Source organism: Lepidochelys kempii, chromosome 8 (genome assembly GCF_965140265.1).
Source record: "Lepidochelys kempii isolate rLepKem1 chromosome 8, rLepKem1.hap2, whole genome shotgun sequence".
Classification (NCBI taxonomy): Eukaryota; Metazoa; Chordata; order Testudines; family Cheloniidae; genus Lepidochelys; species Lepidochelys kempii.
The window spans coordinates 16,695,428-16,715,050 of NC_133263.1; the positions used below are offsets into that span (position 1 = coordinate 16,695,428).

General features: G+C 41.2%; 1 protein-coding gene across 5 annotated transcripts in view; it reads left to right on the forward strand.

Moving 5' to 3' along the window:
* The window catches only part of ARHGAP26 (Rho GTPase activating protein 26), a 327,129-nt gene that overhangs the window by 296,823 nt on the left and 10,683 nt on the right, over positions 1–19,623 (forward strand). For 4 of the 5 annotated variants that reach the window (XR_012160231.1, XR_012160232.1, XR_012160233.1 and 1 more), the window contains one exon: positions 718–843. Coding sequence is in view for 2 of the 5 variants with exons in the window: in XM_073355709.1 (XP_073211810.1) it covers positions 718–806 (89 nt within the window). In the remaining 3 variants the exon portion in view is untranslated. Of the gene's footprint in view, positions 1–717; positions 15,446–19,623 lie in introns of those variants that run through there. The other variant, XM_073355708.1, reaches the window with a different exon arrangement.

A 19,623-nucleotide genomic window follows, 5' to 3' on the forward strand; every position in this document is an offset into this window, starting at 1 on the left:
TAGACATTGGGGCCCAAAGAGAGAGGGGGAAAGCAGGTGTGTATACCGTGAGGTCTGCAGGGAGGGAAGGGAGAGGAGAAGCCATTTTAGACAGCTGGATCCAGTGAGAGGGGAAACAGGAGAAATTATAAACCTAAGGATCTAGAGGGGAAAAACTGGGGAAAGAAGGCATTTCAGACCTGAGGTTCTAGTGCTTGGCAGTTTGAATATGGGAATATGTAGGGATGGGAAAAGGAGAAGCAGCCCCAGGATCTGAAAAGCAGGGGAAATGGAGTGGGGTTTTTAGATCAATCAGCTGCGGGGGAGAGGGGAGGCCTCTAAGCAGATGCTTTACACCCCAGGCTCTGGAGACAGAGGAAAATGAATAAGAGACTTTGAAAATAGGATACAAGTGAATCCCTGGGATAATGCATCTGAAGTTGGTGGCCCCAGTTGCAGCAGAAATTGCATTTCTCCTGTGTGGCGAAGAGGTGTAGTGATTCCAGCACTGATCTCTAATGCAAGTGCAGGAGAATAGCTCATTGTCACCATTATCCCAGAGAGCTTCCAACCACAACAAGGAGAAGGGAGGCTACTTTCTCTTTGCTGCTGTATAGGAAAATTCAAAACTTGCCATAAATGAGTGCAGTTGGTTGTGGCTGAAAATGTTCTTCTTTCCTTTCCACTAGAAAATGTCCCTTGTTAGGTTGATATTAATATCCTTCTGTTTCTCCTCAGTTCATCCATCTCAGGAGCCTGGCTGGCTGGAAGGAACCCTGAATGGGAAGACAGGACTAATCCCTGAAAACTACGTGGAGTTCCTATAACTTTGGGCACAGAAGCAACACTGCTGAGCTTTACATGGTATCCATGACAACTGCTAATTAGAGTGTTGTAGATCATTTGCTCTTTGCCACCGTGAAATGCAGGGTGAAGGACTTTCCGATTCCTATTGAAATTAATGTTTATATGAATGATAATGTATATGTCTCCTTCGGTGATCTATTGTGGTGTGTGCAAATATACTGCAGAAGGGGCGGTCAGAGGCTCCGAGGAGGTCATTCAACTCTTCCAACTTCTAGTAAAGGTGTGTGATTCCTACAGCCACTGCTCCCACATACTCAACTTTGTTCCTTTCGTTGAGCCATTGTATCAATGAAAGGAGAAACTGCGAAGTGCAGGAGCTTAAAAAGGAATGTTAATACCCCTGTCAGGGCCCTATTCTGCAAACCCTTGATTTGAATGAGTAGCCCCACTGACATCAACCTAGACTTCAGTGGAACTGCTTATCTGAGTACTATTTGCACAAATCCAGGGTATGTAGTTTGGACCTTAAGCCACCATTTCACATTGTGGGGAGGAGATTACATGGGAGCGAGGAGGCTGTTGCCATTTCTTGCTCACAAATTCTCCCCTCCTTGTTGAATCAGCCATAATTGATCTCTTATTGGCTAACAGCAAAGCAGTCTCTCTCTCATATAGCTGTGAGAAGGGGAGAGATTAAGGTACTGTTTACGTACATCAAACCACTAACCATTTCTGCAGCAGCAGTTTGCACAGCCCTGAGCCATCCTTGACAGGATTCAGTCCAGTCTCGACAAACGCAACACAACTGATTATTCCCATACCCTAGTGCTGATGATAGCCCTACTTACTTAGTATTTTATATTTTTTAAAATGCCATTGTTTTCTGATGGTGAAAGCAAAAACAAAAGAAGTTGAATGATCTCTGTGGGGTGAGCGCAGGATCAGCTGTGAATTTTCAGCGCTCTGATGAGCATCAGCACAATGGAGGAGAGAATATTTTGGACCAAACCTTTCATAACTTTTTTTTTTTTAAGATTTAGATTTATGCTGGGTAAACGTCTGTGATCTGTGCAGCCGGCATTTCCTTCCTGGAAGGCAAGATGCAGCTCATGATAAATACCACTTGTTTTGTGTGACTTGCTGATTCGTATCATCACTTACCAGTGCACATTGTAGAGCGAGGAATCCATGCTTATTGAATGACCGGGCCACTCTTCCATTAATTTTGGTTAAATTTGCCATTCACTGCAGTTGCTTTTATAGATGGCGTCTTTGCTTGCAGCCTAGCATATAGTCTGGTGATGCAAAGTCCATGCAGTACTGATTATACAAAGTAAATCTTCTGTAGCTATATAAGCATTTATTATTCATGTAGCCAATTGAAATTCTAAGGAAAACAAACAGTTAGTCCTTCCAATGGTTTTTATTTCACCCCTCCGCTCTTCCCTTGGAAAGTCTTGAAGCCTCCTCTGTTGAGTACCTGGTTTGGGATAGAGTCACTCCAGTCTTGTATTGTTCTCAAGAAAGTTTTTTTTTGCATAGTTCTTAGCACAGCTCAGATTATATTAAAAAAAAAAAGTCAAATTTTCCTGATATTTTGTCAAGTGCTACAACATTTTAAAATAGAAAATAATGAGAAAAGCTGGCATCTTGGCAGGAAGAATTATTTGTCTACCCATCACGTTATCACGCCGAGATGGGATTTATTTTCTTTTTTAATTATTTTTTTTAAGAACATGAGTGCTTGAATTGCTGTATGTTTCACTTTTTATTTTTGGAAAAAATCATATGTAAATAGGATAATTTGAAATATTATGAGGGAAAGTTCTGTTTGATATTTGTAGCGGAGGTGTTATGAGCTTCATGTTCCATGGATATTTGAAACCAATTTACAGGGAAAAGCACACAGGCACACAACCTAACCTTTAAGCATGTTGACCTTTTCCTTCATTTTGTCACCGGCTCTGCCAGCCAGCTGGATTGAGTTTTTGTTCACTTTTTAATTTCATTTACATTAATTAAACGTCCTAGACTTTGGTGTTGGAAGGAGACAATCTAATATATACTATACATAAAAGATAGGCACGTATGTGTGTGGGAGAGAGAGATAATGCACACGCACACACACCTTTGTGGGTTTCAGAGTAGCAGCCGTGTTAGTCTGTATCCATAAAAAGAAAAGGAGTACTTGTGGCACCTTAGAGACTAACCAATTTATTAGATCATAAGCTTTCGTGAGCTACAGCTCACTTCATCGGATGCATTCAGTGGAAAATATAGTGGGGAGATTTTATATACACAGAGAACATGAAACAATAGGTGTTACCATACAGACTGGAACAAGAGTGACCAGGAAAGGTGAGCTATTACCAGCAGGAGAGCCGGGGGGGTGGGCAGAAGAACCGCAAAGTGGAACCAAACTAAGGGCTTTCTTTGCTTACATCTATATGTGACGGAGATGGGAGAAAGTATATCTTAGCTTCGTGGCAGTTTGCTTGCCTTTCCTTCATCAAAAAAATAATTAAAAGGCTAGAAATTGTTGTAAGAATGAAAAACAAGTGATTGACAGGCCTGTACAGAGGAGGAAGGGACAGATTTCCAGCATATCCAAATTAAAAAAAAAAAAAAAAAGAAGCCAGGTACAAGGGTTACTTAGCTATAGCTCTCTCTTACTATTCACTGATTGACTTTTAGAAGCCGTTGATACAATTCTGGGTTACTTTAGTGTCATACTTGTGAGCTACACAGTGTGACTGCTTGTGAATAAATTGATAGATAAGATCATACCCTCTTTGGACAGGACTGGTTAGATTGTCAGGAAAAGTAACTGACTATAACTAACCCCATCCTGTAGTATTTTCTGGTTTGAAAAGTAATCAAATTAAGAGGATAAATGGCCTGGGGGTGGGGAGGGGATTCATAATGGGATAGAGGAGAGGTTTTTTCACCAATATGTTGCTGATTTAAATCCACCCTTGCATGTTAGCAGCTAAAAAAAATTACCAGCTGATTTCTGTTTGGTATCCTGTATGAAATTGTTTGGTTGGTCTTCATGCATATCCCAGTGGACAGGTGTCTGTGTTGCAATATTCACCACTAAGATGAGTCCTCATTGGCCTTTGTGTTGACATCCACAAATTAAAACCAAAGATTCTGAATGGGCAAGGGAGAGTGAACTAATTGCTCAACTCAGAGGTGAAGGACACTCCCCACTGCAAGCAGGATGGTATAACGTACACTACTGTTATCTATGCTGAACCTGTTCTGTGGGTAGACAGAGTGTTTCATCCTCCATGACTGTCAGGCATGTTTGTTCAATTTTGTCCCCTCTACGCAGATGATGTCTGGGTTCTGTGGCCCCTCCCTCACCTGGAGAGATGGGGCTTCTGCTTCTTTGGTCTCTGCCCAACACCATTAGCTAGGCTGGCATATTTCACCAACATTAAATTCAACTGAAAAAATTTGAAAGCTTTAAAAGACAAAAAGGAACCCATTTGCTTCTCAAGACAACCTGCCTGAAAGTAATTTGTTTCCATGATGAGTTACTTTAAAAAGTAAGCTGGTTCTGTGTATGTAGCTCTTGTAATCAGTTCTTTTTAATGACTCTGCCCAGAAGCCTCATTTAAGTACATGGGAGTCATGCAGCTGGAACCTTTGGCAACCGTTTTAAAAAATATACTTCTCCTTGCTCAAATGGATTCAACAGCTACCAAACAGACCCATTGGCTTTTTACTGCTTGATACGGGTAGTATCAGTGATCACTTTGATATCTGTGCTATTTAGATGAAATCTTCTTCACCCCCTACAGAATGCCTATAATATCAATCAGGATTGTCATGTTAATTTCATAGGTGCATTGCCTATTTTGATATGTTTGCAGAGGTCCCAATGGAAAGGAGAGGAAGCCTAACTTGTTGGCCTGATATGATTGTTTGAGTGTATCTGTGGTTTCCATACCATGACCCCAGTCCTACAATCATATCTGTCCCTGCATCCATCTGATGCCCCTTGGAATCAGTGGGGATCTGTACAGGTGAAGGGGTTTGCCCACACAGAACCAGTTCAAGAATGAGGCTCATATCTGGAACCTTTTTTTGTTTTAGCTTTTAAAGGAAAACTGCACCGCAATATAAAGCGTAATTTGTTATACGTAACATTTTCAAAACCATTTAAGTGACGTAGTAGCCTAAGGCTATTCTACGCTTGTGAGTTTTAGTGCAAAAAGTCAGGTTTTTGTGCAAAAGCCACGCTAGTGTCTTCACTGGAAATCCAGATTTTGTGCTGAAACTGCTGAGTTTCAGCGCAAAAATAAAACCACCCCAACAAGAGTCTTTTTGTGCTGATGCTTTTGCGCTGATGTGCCAGTGAAGACTCTTGATTGCTTTTACCTAATTGTCACAATGTAGAGCGGGAACACACAGACACATACACACACACGATTTGCTTTGAGTCCGGAGCAGTGCATAGTGGGATAGCTACCACAGTGCGCTCTTCTCATCTGCAATGCAAGTGCTGCATATAGAAACACGCTCTGACGCCTGTGGAAAACAATGTGAACACAAACCGGCACTTTGCTTTTAGCGCTTTTCTATCACTGACAAAACTGTCAGCGAAAAAACTCTGCAAGTGTAGACATAGCCTCAGTTCTCTTTTTACTTGGGCACCTAGTGCCTTTCAGTGAGACTATGGCCAGGTCCACACCAAAGTCTTTTGCCTGCATATTGATGTCTGTTAGGGGTGTAAATTTTGCAACATAGCAATGCCAGCAAATGCCTCAATGCAGACGCAGTTATACCAGTATAAAAGTGCTTTTGCCGGTATAGCTTATTTCACTTGCAGGACTGGTATAAGCTATACCAATAAAAACACTGATATAAGCTGCATGTGTACTAGGAGTGTTTCATCAGTGTAGCTTTATCTGCAAACCTCTTCAGTGTAGGCTACGCCTTATTTTCAAAAGTAACTTGGGCACTTAGGAGTTCCAGGCTCCTAATAATGTTACCCTGTCCTTCATTGCAAACAAAAGTACACTGCTGAAGTTTTTACAAAATGTCTTAAGGTTAATTAAAGCATCAAGTTAGAAGTTGCCTTTGTTAAATTTAAAGGTTAAAAAAATCAGAATTTTTTTTTCTGAAAAAGTTGTGAATTTCTCCCCCTTTTGGAGCAACTATAAAGCTGGATTGTTTTTGTCAAATTTCAAAATTTTAAATTAAAAAAGGGGAGGGGGGAATGATATTTAACCCGCACTACTATGACAAAGACGTTAAAGCTGTTATTCAAAAGAATCAGAAAGCAGCGACTTTCAAAGTTGCTGCTATATGTATTCTATCATTTATTTATTAATTTTAAACTTGGGTTAGCATTTTGGCAAAAAATACATATTGCCATAATATCTGTTGAAACAAAACATCAGTAACAAGTGTTAGGGTGAAATCTTGCCCCCTTTGAAGTCAGTTGCAGCCAGGATTTCACCTTTAGCATCTAATATAGCACAAATAAAGTATTTAATAGAGTCCTGGGAATGAAGACCTTAAAATCACCTTGGTTTAAACTAAACAGGTCAGGCTAGAGGCCTGGTCTTTGGATCTATAAAAGTCAGTTGGTGTCTTTTCATTGATTTCAATGGGCTTTGGATCAGGCTGTAAGAGAGTTAATCCCTAACTCCTGTAAAGCCCAGATTCGGTAAGGCCTCAAGCTGTGTGAAGCTCAATTAAAGTTATTGGTCCTATTTTTGGAGGAAGGCACTACTCAATCTGAGTAAGGGTTTCAGAATCTGTGCCTAAATATTTAGGTATCAGAGATTCCTATTCAACTCTTTTTAGTCAGACATAATATTCCCTCCTCAGCGGGAGCTTTGCCTGAGTTTTAAGGCCTAAATAGCCTTGTTAGCCGCTATAACTAATCACAGCAGTTTTCCTTCACTAGCTTACTGTAGCTGAGCCATTAAAGGGGGGAGGGAGATATCAAGAGAAACTAAAATGCTCCGTATAAAAATGCCATTTTGAAACACTTTATTAATATTTATTCCAACTATTTACAATATACAGCTACATTCTTTAATACCTTAAGAAGAATGCCCCGTAATGTTGTAGTTATCAGTGTTTAACAGATCTTATGCAAAGCTGTTTAAAAGCATTTAATGAGATATGGAGAGTGTTAAAATCAATGTGGGTGCATGTTAAATACATGAATGAAGATTATTTTCAAGCCTATAGTAAGTGCTGTATAAAGTAATAAATATTAATAAAGTCCTTATAAATGGCACCTCCATGGAAAATATCCCATAAAAATTGCTGATTTAAACATCAGATTCAGTGTTTTAGTATTGTAGGATGCAGTAATTGTAAAACTGTATGTTCTTTGGGTGTAACTTTTATTTTAACCTTTACAACCTGGTACAGAAGTTCTGAAAGATTCACTCAGTATGTGGCTCTAGAGTAATCCCCTTTAGCAAGCTCATTATGTTCCATTCTTTGGTAGGTTTGGGTGACAAGCCATGTAAAGTGGCAATATGATTTTGAATTAATTATCTGTTCTGCTTGGAGGCTGCTAAGCTCCTTTCATAGGGAGAGGATGGACTAGAAGCTTGCACGTGAAGCAACCTTTTCATTTTTGCCAGAAAAGAATCTATTCTGTAAAAGATGCTGTCTTTTAAAGGTAGCCAGCTCTATTGTGTGCTGCACAGTTACACTAATCAGTACCTACCACGCTGTCACCTGTCACCACTCTGGGATGGTCGGATTTTAAATTCAGAAGACATTAGTGGAGACAGTCACATCAGGGCATGAGCATCTCTGTGTTAAGCTGACCACAAACATTGCAGTTGTTGTGTGATAGCCAATCATATCAAAAACGTACTCCAGTGTGCTTCTGCAGTGATCCTTAATTTACTATTTTATCAGCATGCTCCCCATCCACACAAACCTAGTAGCATAGGTATGGTAAGATTTCCTTTTCTACGATCTTTTTTTGTCCTTTCTTTCTAGGTCACAGGTTGCCTGCAAGCCAGAACTGTCCCATTGCATTCTGCAGTGCAGCCGATGGCAACCTCATGTTTAATAGGGAGATTACAGGTGACAGCATTCAAAGCTCTATCTCAAGCCAAGAGCAGGCTAAGTAGTAGCTACTGTACTTGTATCAGACACAGTGCCTGCTTTACAGCCACTGTGTTAGATTGTCACTTCTAAAAACCTTAGTTTTTATGTGATCAGGGTCGGTCCGGGCTTACGCTCTGGCAGTTTTCTTCCCAGAACTTCACCTCCCACACGTAAAAGTCTTGTAGAATTTAGTAAGGATGAAACCAAAAGGGTTTCATAGAAATTACTTTTACAACCTGTACTGTTTAATAGAGAACGAGATCCCTTCAATAGACTTCTGTTGGTCAGCTTAAAGGTTATCATTCTCCATTAATTCTCTATTAAAATCTATAGGACTTTGCCACAAGGGATCAATTAAAAATGAAGACTTTATAATTGTTTTACTCAAGCAAGAAGAAAATGGTGAGAAATAAAAAGAATGACAAAGAAGGTTAAAAGAAATAAAATGCAGCTAATTGGAGTGTCTAAAGAAGTCCAGTTTACATCTCCAATAAACTTTATTGTGCTCTAAGATATTACCGTACTTTACCATCTATCTACTATCCTCTCTTCCCCAGCTCATCCCTGTGTTGCAGCAATTCAGCAACTCCACTCAAGCATTGCCTCTTATTATATTGTAGGACAGTGACTGATTCTCTGTTCATGTGAAGATCTCTAGGAAAAGTTCCCATTGGGATACCAGTGCCATACGGCAGCTGTTAAAATTCCTTTGCTTGGAAATCTGGAAACTGATTGTGCTCCTCTTGCCATGGGAAAATGCAGAGTTTGTGATGAATGTCACTTGCTCCCAACTTGTATTTGGAGCTATTGACTCCAAAGCAGACTCTGAGCCCCTCCAAAGCAGACCCTGGAGTCTGTGAGTCATGGACAGCCAATCAGAGGTACAGGGCTCTGTAAACCCCAAGTAGCCCAGTACAACCTCCAGTTTGAAAAACTGTTGACAATCTGACTAACTGCAGAAATGAAGCCATGATGGGGAGGCATAAAGGCTCAACTGCCCTGTACCAAAGTTCTCTGAGAAAAGTGACCTTGTAGCCCCACCCTATCTTTCCCCTGATGGGGATTTTGTTTGCTTTTCAGTCTTCAAGAGCCTTCCATCTCCATGTGTTTAAATCCCTCAAGACCCCTTTCTCTGTGTTCAGGGAAAACTTGATGGGATTTCCTTTGCACTCCTTAGTCAAGAGGTGTTACTGCTAACCACTCATTTCTCCCAGTAGATGGTATGTGCTACCCTGTATCAATCCCAGATCAGGAAGAATCAACCCCCAGGAATCAAGGAATCAATCGTGGTTTCTGTTCCTTATCACAGGATATGGATGTAATTGTGGTTGGTGATGGAAGTAATACAAGACTCCCAATTCGCCACTTGTTGTCAACAGGTCAGGTGCAGACAACACACAAAGCTGTAATTGTGTTAGCAGTGGCTGACTAAAAAGCAATGAAGTTGTAGGTCACTTGGTAACTTGCTCCCTCTTCCTGGTCTTAATTATATTAATTATAATACACGGCACATCACACACAGAGTAATGTGTTCACACATAGAGAGAGAGAGAGAAACACACATAGCCAAACACCTGAATCTTTAATCCCCTTGGGACAGGAATTATAAATTGTAGGACATCTGAACTGAAATCTTACCATTTCTGAAGGGAAAAGTCACAATAGGGGTAGGAGGAGGGGAGACTGGTGTTAGAAATAGTTGGACAGCTGGTGCTGTTAATGTTCTTCTCACAGATGGCCTTGGAAGCGTGAGTTGTGTTAGTTCAGTCGCCTCTTAGGACCCACAGTCACTACTAGGTATGTTGTGCTGTTGTTATCGTACCTGTTCCTAGTCCTATTTACACAAGTCTGATAAAGGGAATATGGGTCTTACTGGGGGGGACTTTATAAAATCAGAGTAATGCAACCCCTGCTGCACTTGTGCCAGCATGGCAGTCTGATTTGATTTGCACTGTTAATTACTCAGACAAAAACAAAATAAACCCCAACCACCACCAAGCAACCTAAGGCTGTGACCTTTCCAGACCAGCTGAATCCCTCAAATCCTTTATTGATCAGGTCCTGAAGGGTGCAGCATTAAACGATGAGAACAGCAATGCCCGAGCCATCTGTTTTTTCCCCTAGACAAGCGTGGACGCTCAGATTATGCGGATTTGCATAATCCATGTATTATCGCTGTGTTAATTGGACGGTGCTGTGGAGTCACTTTGTTGGAATGTGATCTCTCTGTAAATCACTGTGCCAAGGGGTTCACATTGCAGTGTGGGAAGAGGGTCCCCTCAGGCAGGAGTAGAGTTGTGGTTCACTTGTCACTGTAGAATAACAACTTGCAAAGTCTGGTCAGCACATTGGGTTTGGATTGCAGATGTGTCCGGTTTAGTTTCATTGATTTTTGACCTACGGCAAATGGAGTGGGTTTTTGTTTTTTCATTTCTTTCGAAGAGAAGGAGAGCTCAGCACCGTCAAGAACTATACAGTACATAGGAATAGTCTGGAGATGATGTGTCCTCTGCTTTGGAGGCACTCAGATTCTCTGCAGAGCAGGGCAAGGATTTAGAGAGATTCAACCAGCCAGAGGGAGTGGGGCTCCAAGGATAATAAATTAACCATTCCAATGTCTGAGCGGCTAGCCTGCCTCTCTTTAAATGCTGCTTGATAACTGAAAATAAAGGAAAAATAAGGAAAATGAGGCACAGTTGGAAGGACCTCAGTGCACCAGGTGGCAACAGGAGGATAATTAACGATCACTGTTTTTTCTGCTGTTTGAAGATGTCGAGACGCTGTGTGTACAGGGTGCAGTGATGCAGTCCAGAACCACTGTCCTGATAGGAAATCTCACTCTTTTTAAAAATATTTTTCAGGGCAATTTCCCCTCACGGTAGAGCTGAATCTCACCCAGTTCAATGGAGTATCGATTTAAACCAACTGCTTGCTGCGAAAGTGGGGAAAGTCACATTCTCATATGCAAAAAGCAAACCCATTCCTAAAGGGCCAAGTTATGATTAGAAAGTGCATGGCACTTGAATTACTGTACTGAACCAAAAAACTCAGAGCAATTATAGCTTGTAGGTCTGTGCCAATTAGAATCTTATTTCATCATTTAAGGAATAGAAACCCCCCTTTAAAAAAAAATCATCCTTTTTATTTTACTCCATGGGCTATGAACTGATTATTTGAAAGCCAAGAGGGAGCAAGCAGCTTGTAATTTAGCACAACTGTTTGATTGCTCAGAAAATAGGACCTAGTGATTACCTATTATAAATCCTCCCTTCAACTAATGAAGCTTATGCTCACTTCTAAACCACAGACAAAAGTGGCTTGAAAATAGCCCCTGTGCTCTAAAACTCACTGACGCACTATAGGGGAAAAAATCCCATCCTGTGACTCTGCTGCTGAGCTCTAATTATATTTCCCTTCCTAGGAAAAGGCAAAGGATGGACATTTGTTCTCTGCTTAAGGTCCACTGGGTTTCCATAAAATAGCTTTCCTGTGATTGGCGTTTCCGATCGGAGCAGCCACACTGATCTCCACATCCCCTCCAATTAAATTGTCTCTTAGATCCAGAGGAAAGATAAGAGATTCAGGGTAGAATGCAGATGAGTGGAATCAGCTGGTGTGTGGGCTGGCTCCAACCTGTTTCAAAGAGTAAAAAAGCCAGTGCAGTGATATATTTTCATTTAACATCAATGTGAAGGGGATGCCAGGGGTTTAAGCTTGTTGCAAATCAACTACACAATTTCAATGGATCTGCTCATGTGCTTAAAGTTAAGCATGTGCTTATCGGCTTTGCTGGATCAGGCTAGAGTGCTCAGCCTATGGCAGGATCAAGTCCCCAGTGAAGTACCAGGTTCTAGCCACCTCAGTTATGTCCATTTACCTCAAGCCTCACAAGCATTTCAGAGGATCAGAATTTGGTTGCATTCTCTGTTACTAGTTTGGTCTCATCAGTGATACTTTGTGGGTGACCATTTCTTCTCAGAATTAGCCAGTGTTGGGAACATGAATCTCAGTATGTTTCTCTTTGTAGTATGTAGGCATTTGCGCATGACCTATGTTTGCTTGCTTCACACAAAGCGGAAACAACTTTATTTTAGCAAAGGTTTGCTCTCTGTTAGAGATGGGCCTGATCCATAATTATGAGTCTATACGCCCTAGACTTTAGGAAGTTCTTAACATGAGCCTAACCTAAACTCCAAGGCCAAATGCCTATCTGAGTTTCAAGGTATTTCAAATTCAGATCTGAACTTTATTTGTATAGTGGGATCCTGGGCCGTGACTGGGGCACCTAGGCATTACGATATTACAAAGAAATAATACCATGTAGCTTGGACACAATTCTACTGTCCAGGCCTTTGCACTGAAATTGCTTCTTGCTGGTAACTTTGTTCATCACAGTCCCTCCTCCTTTCTATCACATTAGCTGAGAATGTTGCCCTAGACTCTTTTCAGAGTAACAGCCATGTTAGTCTGTATTCGCAAAAAGAAAAGGAGTACTTGTGGCACCTTAGAGACTAATCAATTTATTTGAGCATAAGCTTTCGTGAGCTACAGCTCACTTCATCGGATGCATACTGTGGAAAGTGTAGAAGATCTTTTATACACACAGCATGAAAAAATACCTCCCCCCACCCACTCTCCTGCTGGCAATAGCTTATCTAAAGTGATCACTCTCCTTACAATGTGTATGATAGTCAAGTTGGGCCGTTTCCAGCACAAATCCAGGTGTTCTCACCCCCCCCCCCACAAACCCACTCTCCTGCTGGTAATAGCTTGTCTAAAGTGATCACTCTCCTTACAATGTGTATGATAATCAAGGTGGGCCATTTCCAGCACAAATCCAGGGTTTAACAAGAATGTCTTGGGGGGGGGGGGGGGGGGACGGTGTTAGGAAAAAACAAGGGGAAATAGATTACCTTGCATAATGACTTAGCCACTCCCAGTCTCTATTCAAGCCTAAGTTAATTGTATCCAATTTGCAAATGAATTCCAATTCAACAGTCTCTCGCTGGAGTCTGGATTTAAAGTTTTTTTGTTGAAGAATTGCAACTTTCATGTCTGTAATCGCGTGACCAGAGAGATTGAAGTGTTCTCCGACTGGTTTATGAATGTTATAATTCTTGACATCTGATTTGTGTCCATTTATTCTTTTACGTAGAGACTGTCCAGTTTGACCAATGTACATGGCAGAGGGGCATTGCTGGCACAATATATATATATTACATTGGTGGATGTGCAGGTGAACAAGCCTCTGATAGTGTGGCTGATGTTATTAGGCCCTGTGATGGTGTCCTCTGAATAGATATGTGGGCACAGTTGGCAACGGGCTTTGTTGCAAGGGTAGGTTCCTGGATTAGTGGTTCTGTTGTGTGGTATGTGGCTGCTGGTGAGTATTTGCTTTAGGTTGGGGGGCTGTCTGTAGGCAAGGACTGGCCTGTCTCCCAGGATTTGTGAGAGTGTTGGGTCATCCTTCAGGATAGGTTGTAGATTCTTAATAATGCGTTGGAGGGGTTTTAGTTGGGGGCTGAAGGTGACGGCTAGTGGCATTCTGTTATTTTCTTTGTTAGGCCTGTCCTGTAGTAGGTGACTTCTGGGAACTCTTCTGGCTCTATCAATCTGTTTTTTCACTTCCACAGGTGGGTATTGTAGTTGTAAGAACGCTTGATAGAGATCTTGTAGGTGTTTGTCTCTGTCTGAGGGGTTGGAGCAAATGCCCAAATCAACTGACACAGGCCAGCCGCAAGTTTTTTATTGCAGTGTAGACATACCCGTAGAAACTAAACTGGAAAATATATTAGATCAAAGCCAAAAATGTCCATTTCTTTGTCACGGGCTCTATGCCACATGCGTTTTAAATGCACAGACTTTCTTTTCCCACTTGCTCTGCCCTATTTTAATTCTAGTTTTCTTTTATGATTAAATTCTACTGGCATTCTGCACATTGACAGCAGGCCAAAGACTCAAAACGGGGTGGTGATGGGGGGAAATCATTCTGTTGTACCACCAAAAACTATGCTCATACTATTGTTATATAATACCTGTATATCTTGTCAGATTCAAAAATTCATGAAGGGGACACACATGGAAAAAATATGCAGTTGATGACTGCAAGCCAGTTAGTTTGTATTCCTAAAGATCAGATGTTTCGCTTGGGTTGGACCTTCTTGGTAGAAGCTGGACAGGTTGAGTGAAAACACCACAAGCTCCAGAAAAAGTTTGTGGGACAGAAGTGTATTAATGTTATAAAATAATCCTTCTCTGTTAGTGTTCGATATTGTCCAATAGTAATCACTTCTTGCTGTGGTATCACATTTGATGGTTTGAGTTTGTTTGTTTTTTAAACCAGTGGGTGCTACTGTTAAATCAGGAGGCGGGGCTAATAGAAGTTGTGACTATGTATGTCATCATCTGGAGTTCCTCTGGGTTCCCACTTGTGCTTAAAGATTGCAATGATGTTTCCTCCAACGGCTGGGTGAGGAGGGCATTTAAGTGGCACCCAGGGCTTGCAATTCTTCCCCTCTTCAGGTCCCTCTCCACACATGAACTTCATAAATCTTCATTTATACTCTTGGCTGGCTGTGTCCTGTGCAGGCTCATGAGAAATATTAAAATACAATTTGAAATAAAGATTTGTATTAACCAAAGGATGAGTTTAGCTTTACACATATCTCTATATATTTTTTGAAAGTTGGGATTTAATTTAAATCTGATATAGTCTTATGTAAATGAAGATAAGTTCCAGATGGGATCAGACAACACAGTGTTTGAGCTTCCTGTCATATTTTAAAAATTGAAGCTAACTGGCAAAATAAAAAAGGCTTCTCAAATCTGTGTCACGAACAACATCAATTAGCGTGGCTATGGATCTGTGTTTCAAAGCATGGACGATCATCGTTTTCTAATGTGTGTGTTGATATTTCTATCCAGAATAAGAATAGTTCTTGGGCAAGCATGCAATCCCTTAGTCTAATTTTGTTCACATATCCAGCATACCTGATGCAGGATGTGTCCTGGATGTGAGCCAGTGTTATGATATAGCACCAGCAGGCTGTGTAATCCTTCCTTCCAGCTAATTTACCCAAGAGCTACAAGCCTTGTACTGGAGTATTTGAAACATACTTGAAATTTATATTTACTGGGCCAGTGCAGCCACAAAAACGTGGTACAAGGATGGGGGCCCAAGCTTGATTTATAATGAAAAGCATTTATCTCTTTTTACTTTGCCTCCGGTAACCCATCCATTCACGCTTTCATTCTAGTGCTGTCGATACTGGTCTTCTGACAGTAATTCAAAACGAAGGGCACTTCTTGAACTAGTAAATAACTGTTGGCGGAATCTAGCATTTTTGTAGAGCTAGGTCATGCAGTTGACTGCACAACACAGTAAATATACATCCGCTATATATAGGCATTGGAAGGGAAGAATAGTGTGCTTCATATGTTTGTCTTGTATTTGCTAGTCTGTTAAATTTTGTAAATATCATTTTACATGTGCCTTTTTTAGAGCTTATTAATTTTGTTTTTTTCAAAATGTATAATAAATATTTTTGGGCCCGGGAATCAATGTGCCGCTTCTTGATTGTGTCTTTTTAAAACAAAAAAACAAACCAAAAAAACCCCACAAATGTGGCTTCTGTTTGCTTCGGTTAGTTGAACCCCAGTCCTGCAGTCAGCACCAGCAGGAGGTTTATCCAGCCATGGCAAAATGAACAAGTTTAAGCACATGAAAATTGGTTCTCTGTTTCTGTGCACACACTTTACTCACAACAGCTATAATCAGATTGGGAATTTTGTGATTTTCAAACCCATCATTATGTGCAAACACGATTTTAGAAGAGACCTGATCCCTCAGCCAAAGCACTGGTAAAATCAGTAGGAGTTTTGTCTGTGTAAAGATTATGGCATAAGGCCCAAATAAAACAGTAGGAAGGGCCTACCCAACAACACAGGCATTGAGAGGAGCCCTGGTTTCATGGAGATCTCTTCCCTTTCATTTAGACCACTGGCACCCTACCATGACTCTCTGAAGAAGCACTTCGTCATGGAACACATTGCAAACTGCTGCAAAAGAAACAAACCAGGACACAAAAATGGAGAATAGACCATTGCCATCCTAGCTAAACTATGTGCAAAAACATCTGCGAAGCCATTATCATTTACCTTAGTTGGCCATGAGTGCAAATCCAGATGTAACCTACTTGGCTGGGTATATGACGTATGGCCAACCTCGAGCACCCAAAAATCATGCCAGGCCTCTAAAAATGTCATGAGAGGCTTAGAAATCATGAAATTGTAAAAGATAAAAATGTTGAGGTGGTTTTTCTTTCTTTCTGTGTTCTGAGCATTTCGGGTTCATATTTTCAAGCTTTCCTCTACAATCATGACAGCTAGAAACCCACTTTTCATTTGATTAACGTAAGTTAGGAACTGGAGTTTTAGGAAAAACAACAAATCTGACACTTAAATGAATCTGAGAGAGTTTGCAACACTGGCCCATGTCTCAGTATTTATTTTTAATTGCTATTTTTCCTTGTATGGCCACCTCCTTGACATTGGAACCTCTTGGAGCTAACTCAGACTAAAGGGGCATGTTCTATGTAGGGCTATGAAGCTCCATATGCATTATGAGAGCAAGATCAGTCTGTGTGCACATTTCATGTAATATTTACAAGCTGCGTGGTTATAAAGTTTATTCATGTATCAAGTAGAATTATGGATGGCAGAGAATGGAAAAGATTTAGTTTTGTTTTGAATTACCCAATAAGTGTGTGTGTGTATGTGTACACACCCTGTCCCTTCCCTTCTGAGATGGTGGTGACAGAGTACCAGTATGTTGGGACTGATCCGTCATTGACAGAATGTGCATTATTCTCAGGAGTGTTGGGGAAAAGATATATTAGGAAATCTAATCGGTGTCTAGCTATTCAATGTTATTTCCTCTGTTCTATTCCCAGAGGGTATATCTAGTCTAGTTCTAAAGAACTGGGCCTTCCTTCCACTGGAATAGTTCCATCATTTAAATGATCTCCCTGTTAGCAAGAATTTTCTAGATACCAGACTCCGTTTTTCTTTACTTAATATGATCACGTTACCCCTTTGGCTACCTTAAACGTTTCCTCGGGCATCTCCTCTTTTTTTCTTCCACTTTTAAAATGCTTGGGGGTGGTAACATTCCAGTTCCCTCTTGTAAACACTAGGCAGCATTCACTCCTGCTTAGCTGTGTGTGTATAGATAAATTTCAAGTTCCATAAATAAGCTCAGCAAAAGTGCATTGGTACTGCTGAGGTCTATAAAACAAGACCTACAGTAACAATCGGTTTAACAGTAATGTCTGAGTTTTACAAGTGGATTAGTGGGATCTTAGCCATCACTTGTGCTGGGTCACATGTGACTGATGAGATCTGAATGTGATTTTAACCTTGCACCTTAAAGTATTTACAGATGTTTGTAGTTTTCTTTTTTTTTTTAAATTCAGAGCAATGGAATGTTGTTGGTCCCAAGCGATGTCATAATTTTGGCACTGTCGCTTTTTTTTTTTTTTTTTTTTTTTTTTTTAGTAGAATAGCTTTCTTGAAGTCTGAAAGCCAAGTCTCTCCGCTCTCCTGGTCTCTTTCCTGCTAACTGTTGCTAGAGGAAAACTGAGAAGAATTAGTGAATATTAAAAGTAGCCCTGATGATTAATTTGACAAATAGTACTGGACCATCTATAGAGCTGGATTAATAAAGAGAAAAAATATTACCAAATAATTACTCTTCTCTTGATGGAAAAATATTTGTGAGATAAAATACTTGGGTGGTGAGTTCTGAATACTTTGGCAACACCCTCCTCTTGTGTTATTGACCAGGGGTTCTCAACGTTTTCCTTTCTGAGTCTCCCACCCCCCAACATGCTGTAAAGTTCCACAGCCCACTTGTGCCACAACAGCCGTTTTTCTGCATAGCCAGTAGATGAAAAGCCAGGGCTGGTGTTTGTGGGTAGCAAGCAGGGCAATTGCTCGGGGCCCCATAAAACTAAGTTGATTGGTCTTTGGCTTCAGCCCTGCATGGCAGTGCTCGGGCTTCAGCGAGAGTCAAACACTGACCCTGCTCTCTGGTTTATTTTGGAGGACCCCCTGAAACGTGCTCGCAGCCCCACCAGAAGGCTCCGGGCCCCTGGTTGAGAACCGCTGTTATAGACCAAAGGGGCTTTCAGCAAAAAGAACTCCCATTAATCTGAAGTTTTAGCAATCCACCATTTAGTGCAATTGTGTTCCTCAGTGCAGTGACCTAATAACGAAGAGGGTATGTAAGCTGGGAAATCGCTGTCTGTTCTGAAACATAGTTCAAGCCACTACATGAATATCATGTTTTCTTTGTTTTCATAATTTATTCAAAGTGATGGTATTTTAGGGACAAAATGGTCAGTGTTGAAGCAGAGAAAACTCTTAATAATGTAGCAGTCACTTGAGAGTGCCTTCCCCAGTAAGGCTATTGCTGTGCTGTGCCTGAATTCTCCCCGCTTCTGAAGACAGGTTAAGCTGTTCCATTATGGGCATCGCACATGGCTTGTAGCTTATTAGTTTTGTAATTCAGTGAAGGACTTACAAAAACTATAGTTCAACCAACCCTTATTCTAACGCAAATGGGACATAGCATCAGATCACTGCTGTCAGCTAGTGGGAAGCCGAGGCTCAGTTGCGTTGCTGCCTCTTGAAAGCTGGGTCTTGCTGCTGTAACTGGGCAATTCCTGGAGATCCACAAGGGTTGTGGATTTGAGCTTCCTTCTATCCTACTTTTTAAAGGGCTCCCTTGGCCTCTTTTTACCCTGGCAATACTTCTGGTCAGTTTAAAGAGGAGTTTTGGCTGAGTAAAGAGGACAAGATGGGGCCCAAAGATGTCTAAGTCAAGTTGAGCATTTGGCAAGAGCTTCTTAATGCTTTTGCTAGAGTGAGGGCAACCCCTTTCTGAACGCAAAGCTATAACATATAGTTGCTACTTCTTTACCCACCAGCATGGTATGACCTATACTAGGTTGATAACCTAATGGTATTTTTATTTGGAGTACTGGACAGGACAATTGTTACAGAGCAGTCAGTGTCACTTGTCTTCAGTAAACAAGGCTAATGATACTGCATCCACAGTGCTTTACAAAGGTGGCTACAATGCCCAGTTTACAAATGGAGAAACTGAGCCAGAAAGACTTGCTCTATATCTCACAGCAAGAAAGTGGCAGCATGAAGAAGTTAAGGGCTAGCTCCATAACTTGCACTGTAGGTATCCAAGTCCAAATTTTAGATTTGCAGAATCCTCATGCAGTTGCCCCTTAACCTACTAGATGCCTATGGTCCCATAGGTAAAGTCTCCTTGGTTCCCAAATTTCTGCTGGTGACACAGCTGAGCCCTGACAGGATTCTCAAAGTAGGTGTTCTGCTGCCTATCTCACCTTTGGACCCTGAGCTGACAGGACTTCTGAGAGAACGACTCAGCGTAGCCTAGCAGCATGGGCCCTGCACAAACCCTTATATTCAGTAGTCCAGTGGATTGAGCACTGAGATGTCAGGGAGACCTGGATTCAAAACATTGGCATAGTTTCACTTCTATAGTTGGAAGGGAAAGGGGGGTTCATAACTACTCCTGATAGGCATAGGTCTAAGTTGCAGCTTTAGTGATTGATGGACTCCTGCATCTCCACGGATACCCCTGAACCCCAAAGGGAGCCTCCCTGGCTCCTGCCCCCCCCCCCACTGGGGAGGGACTGAAAG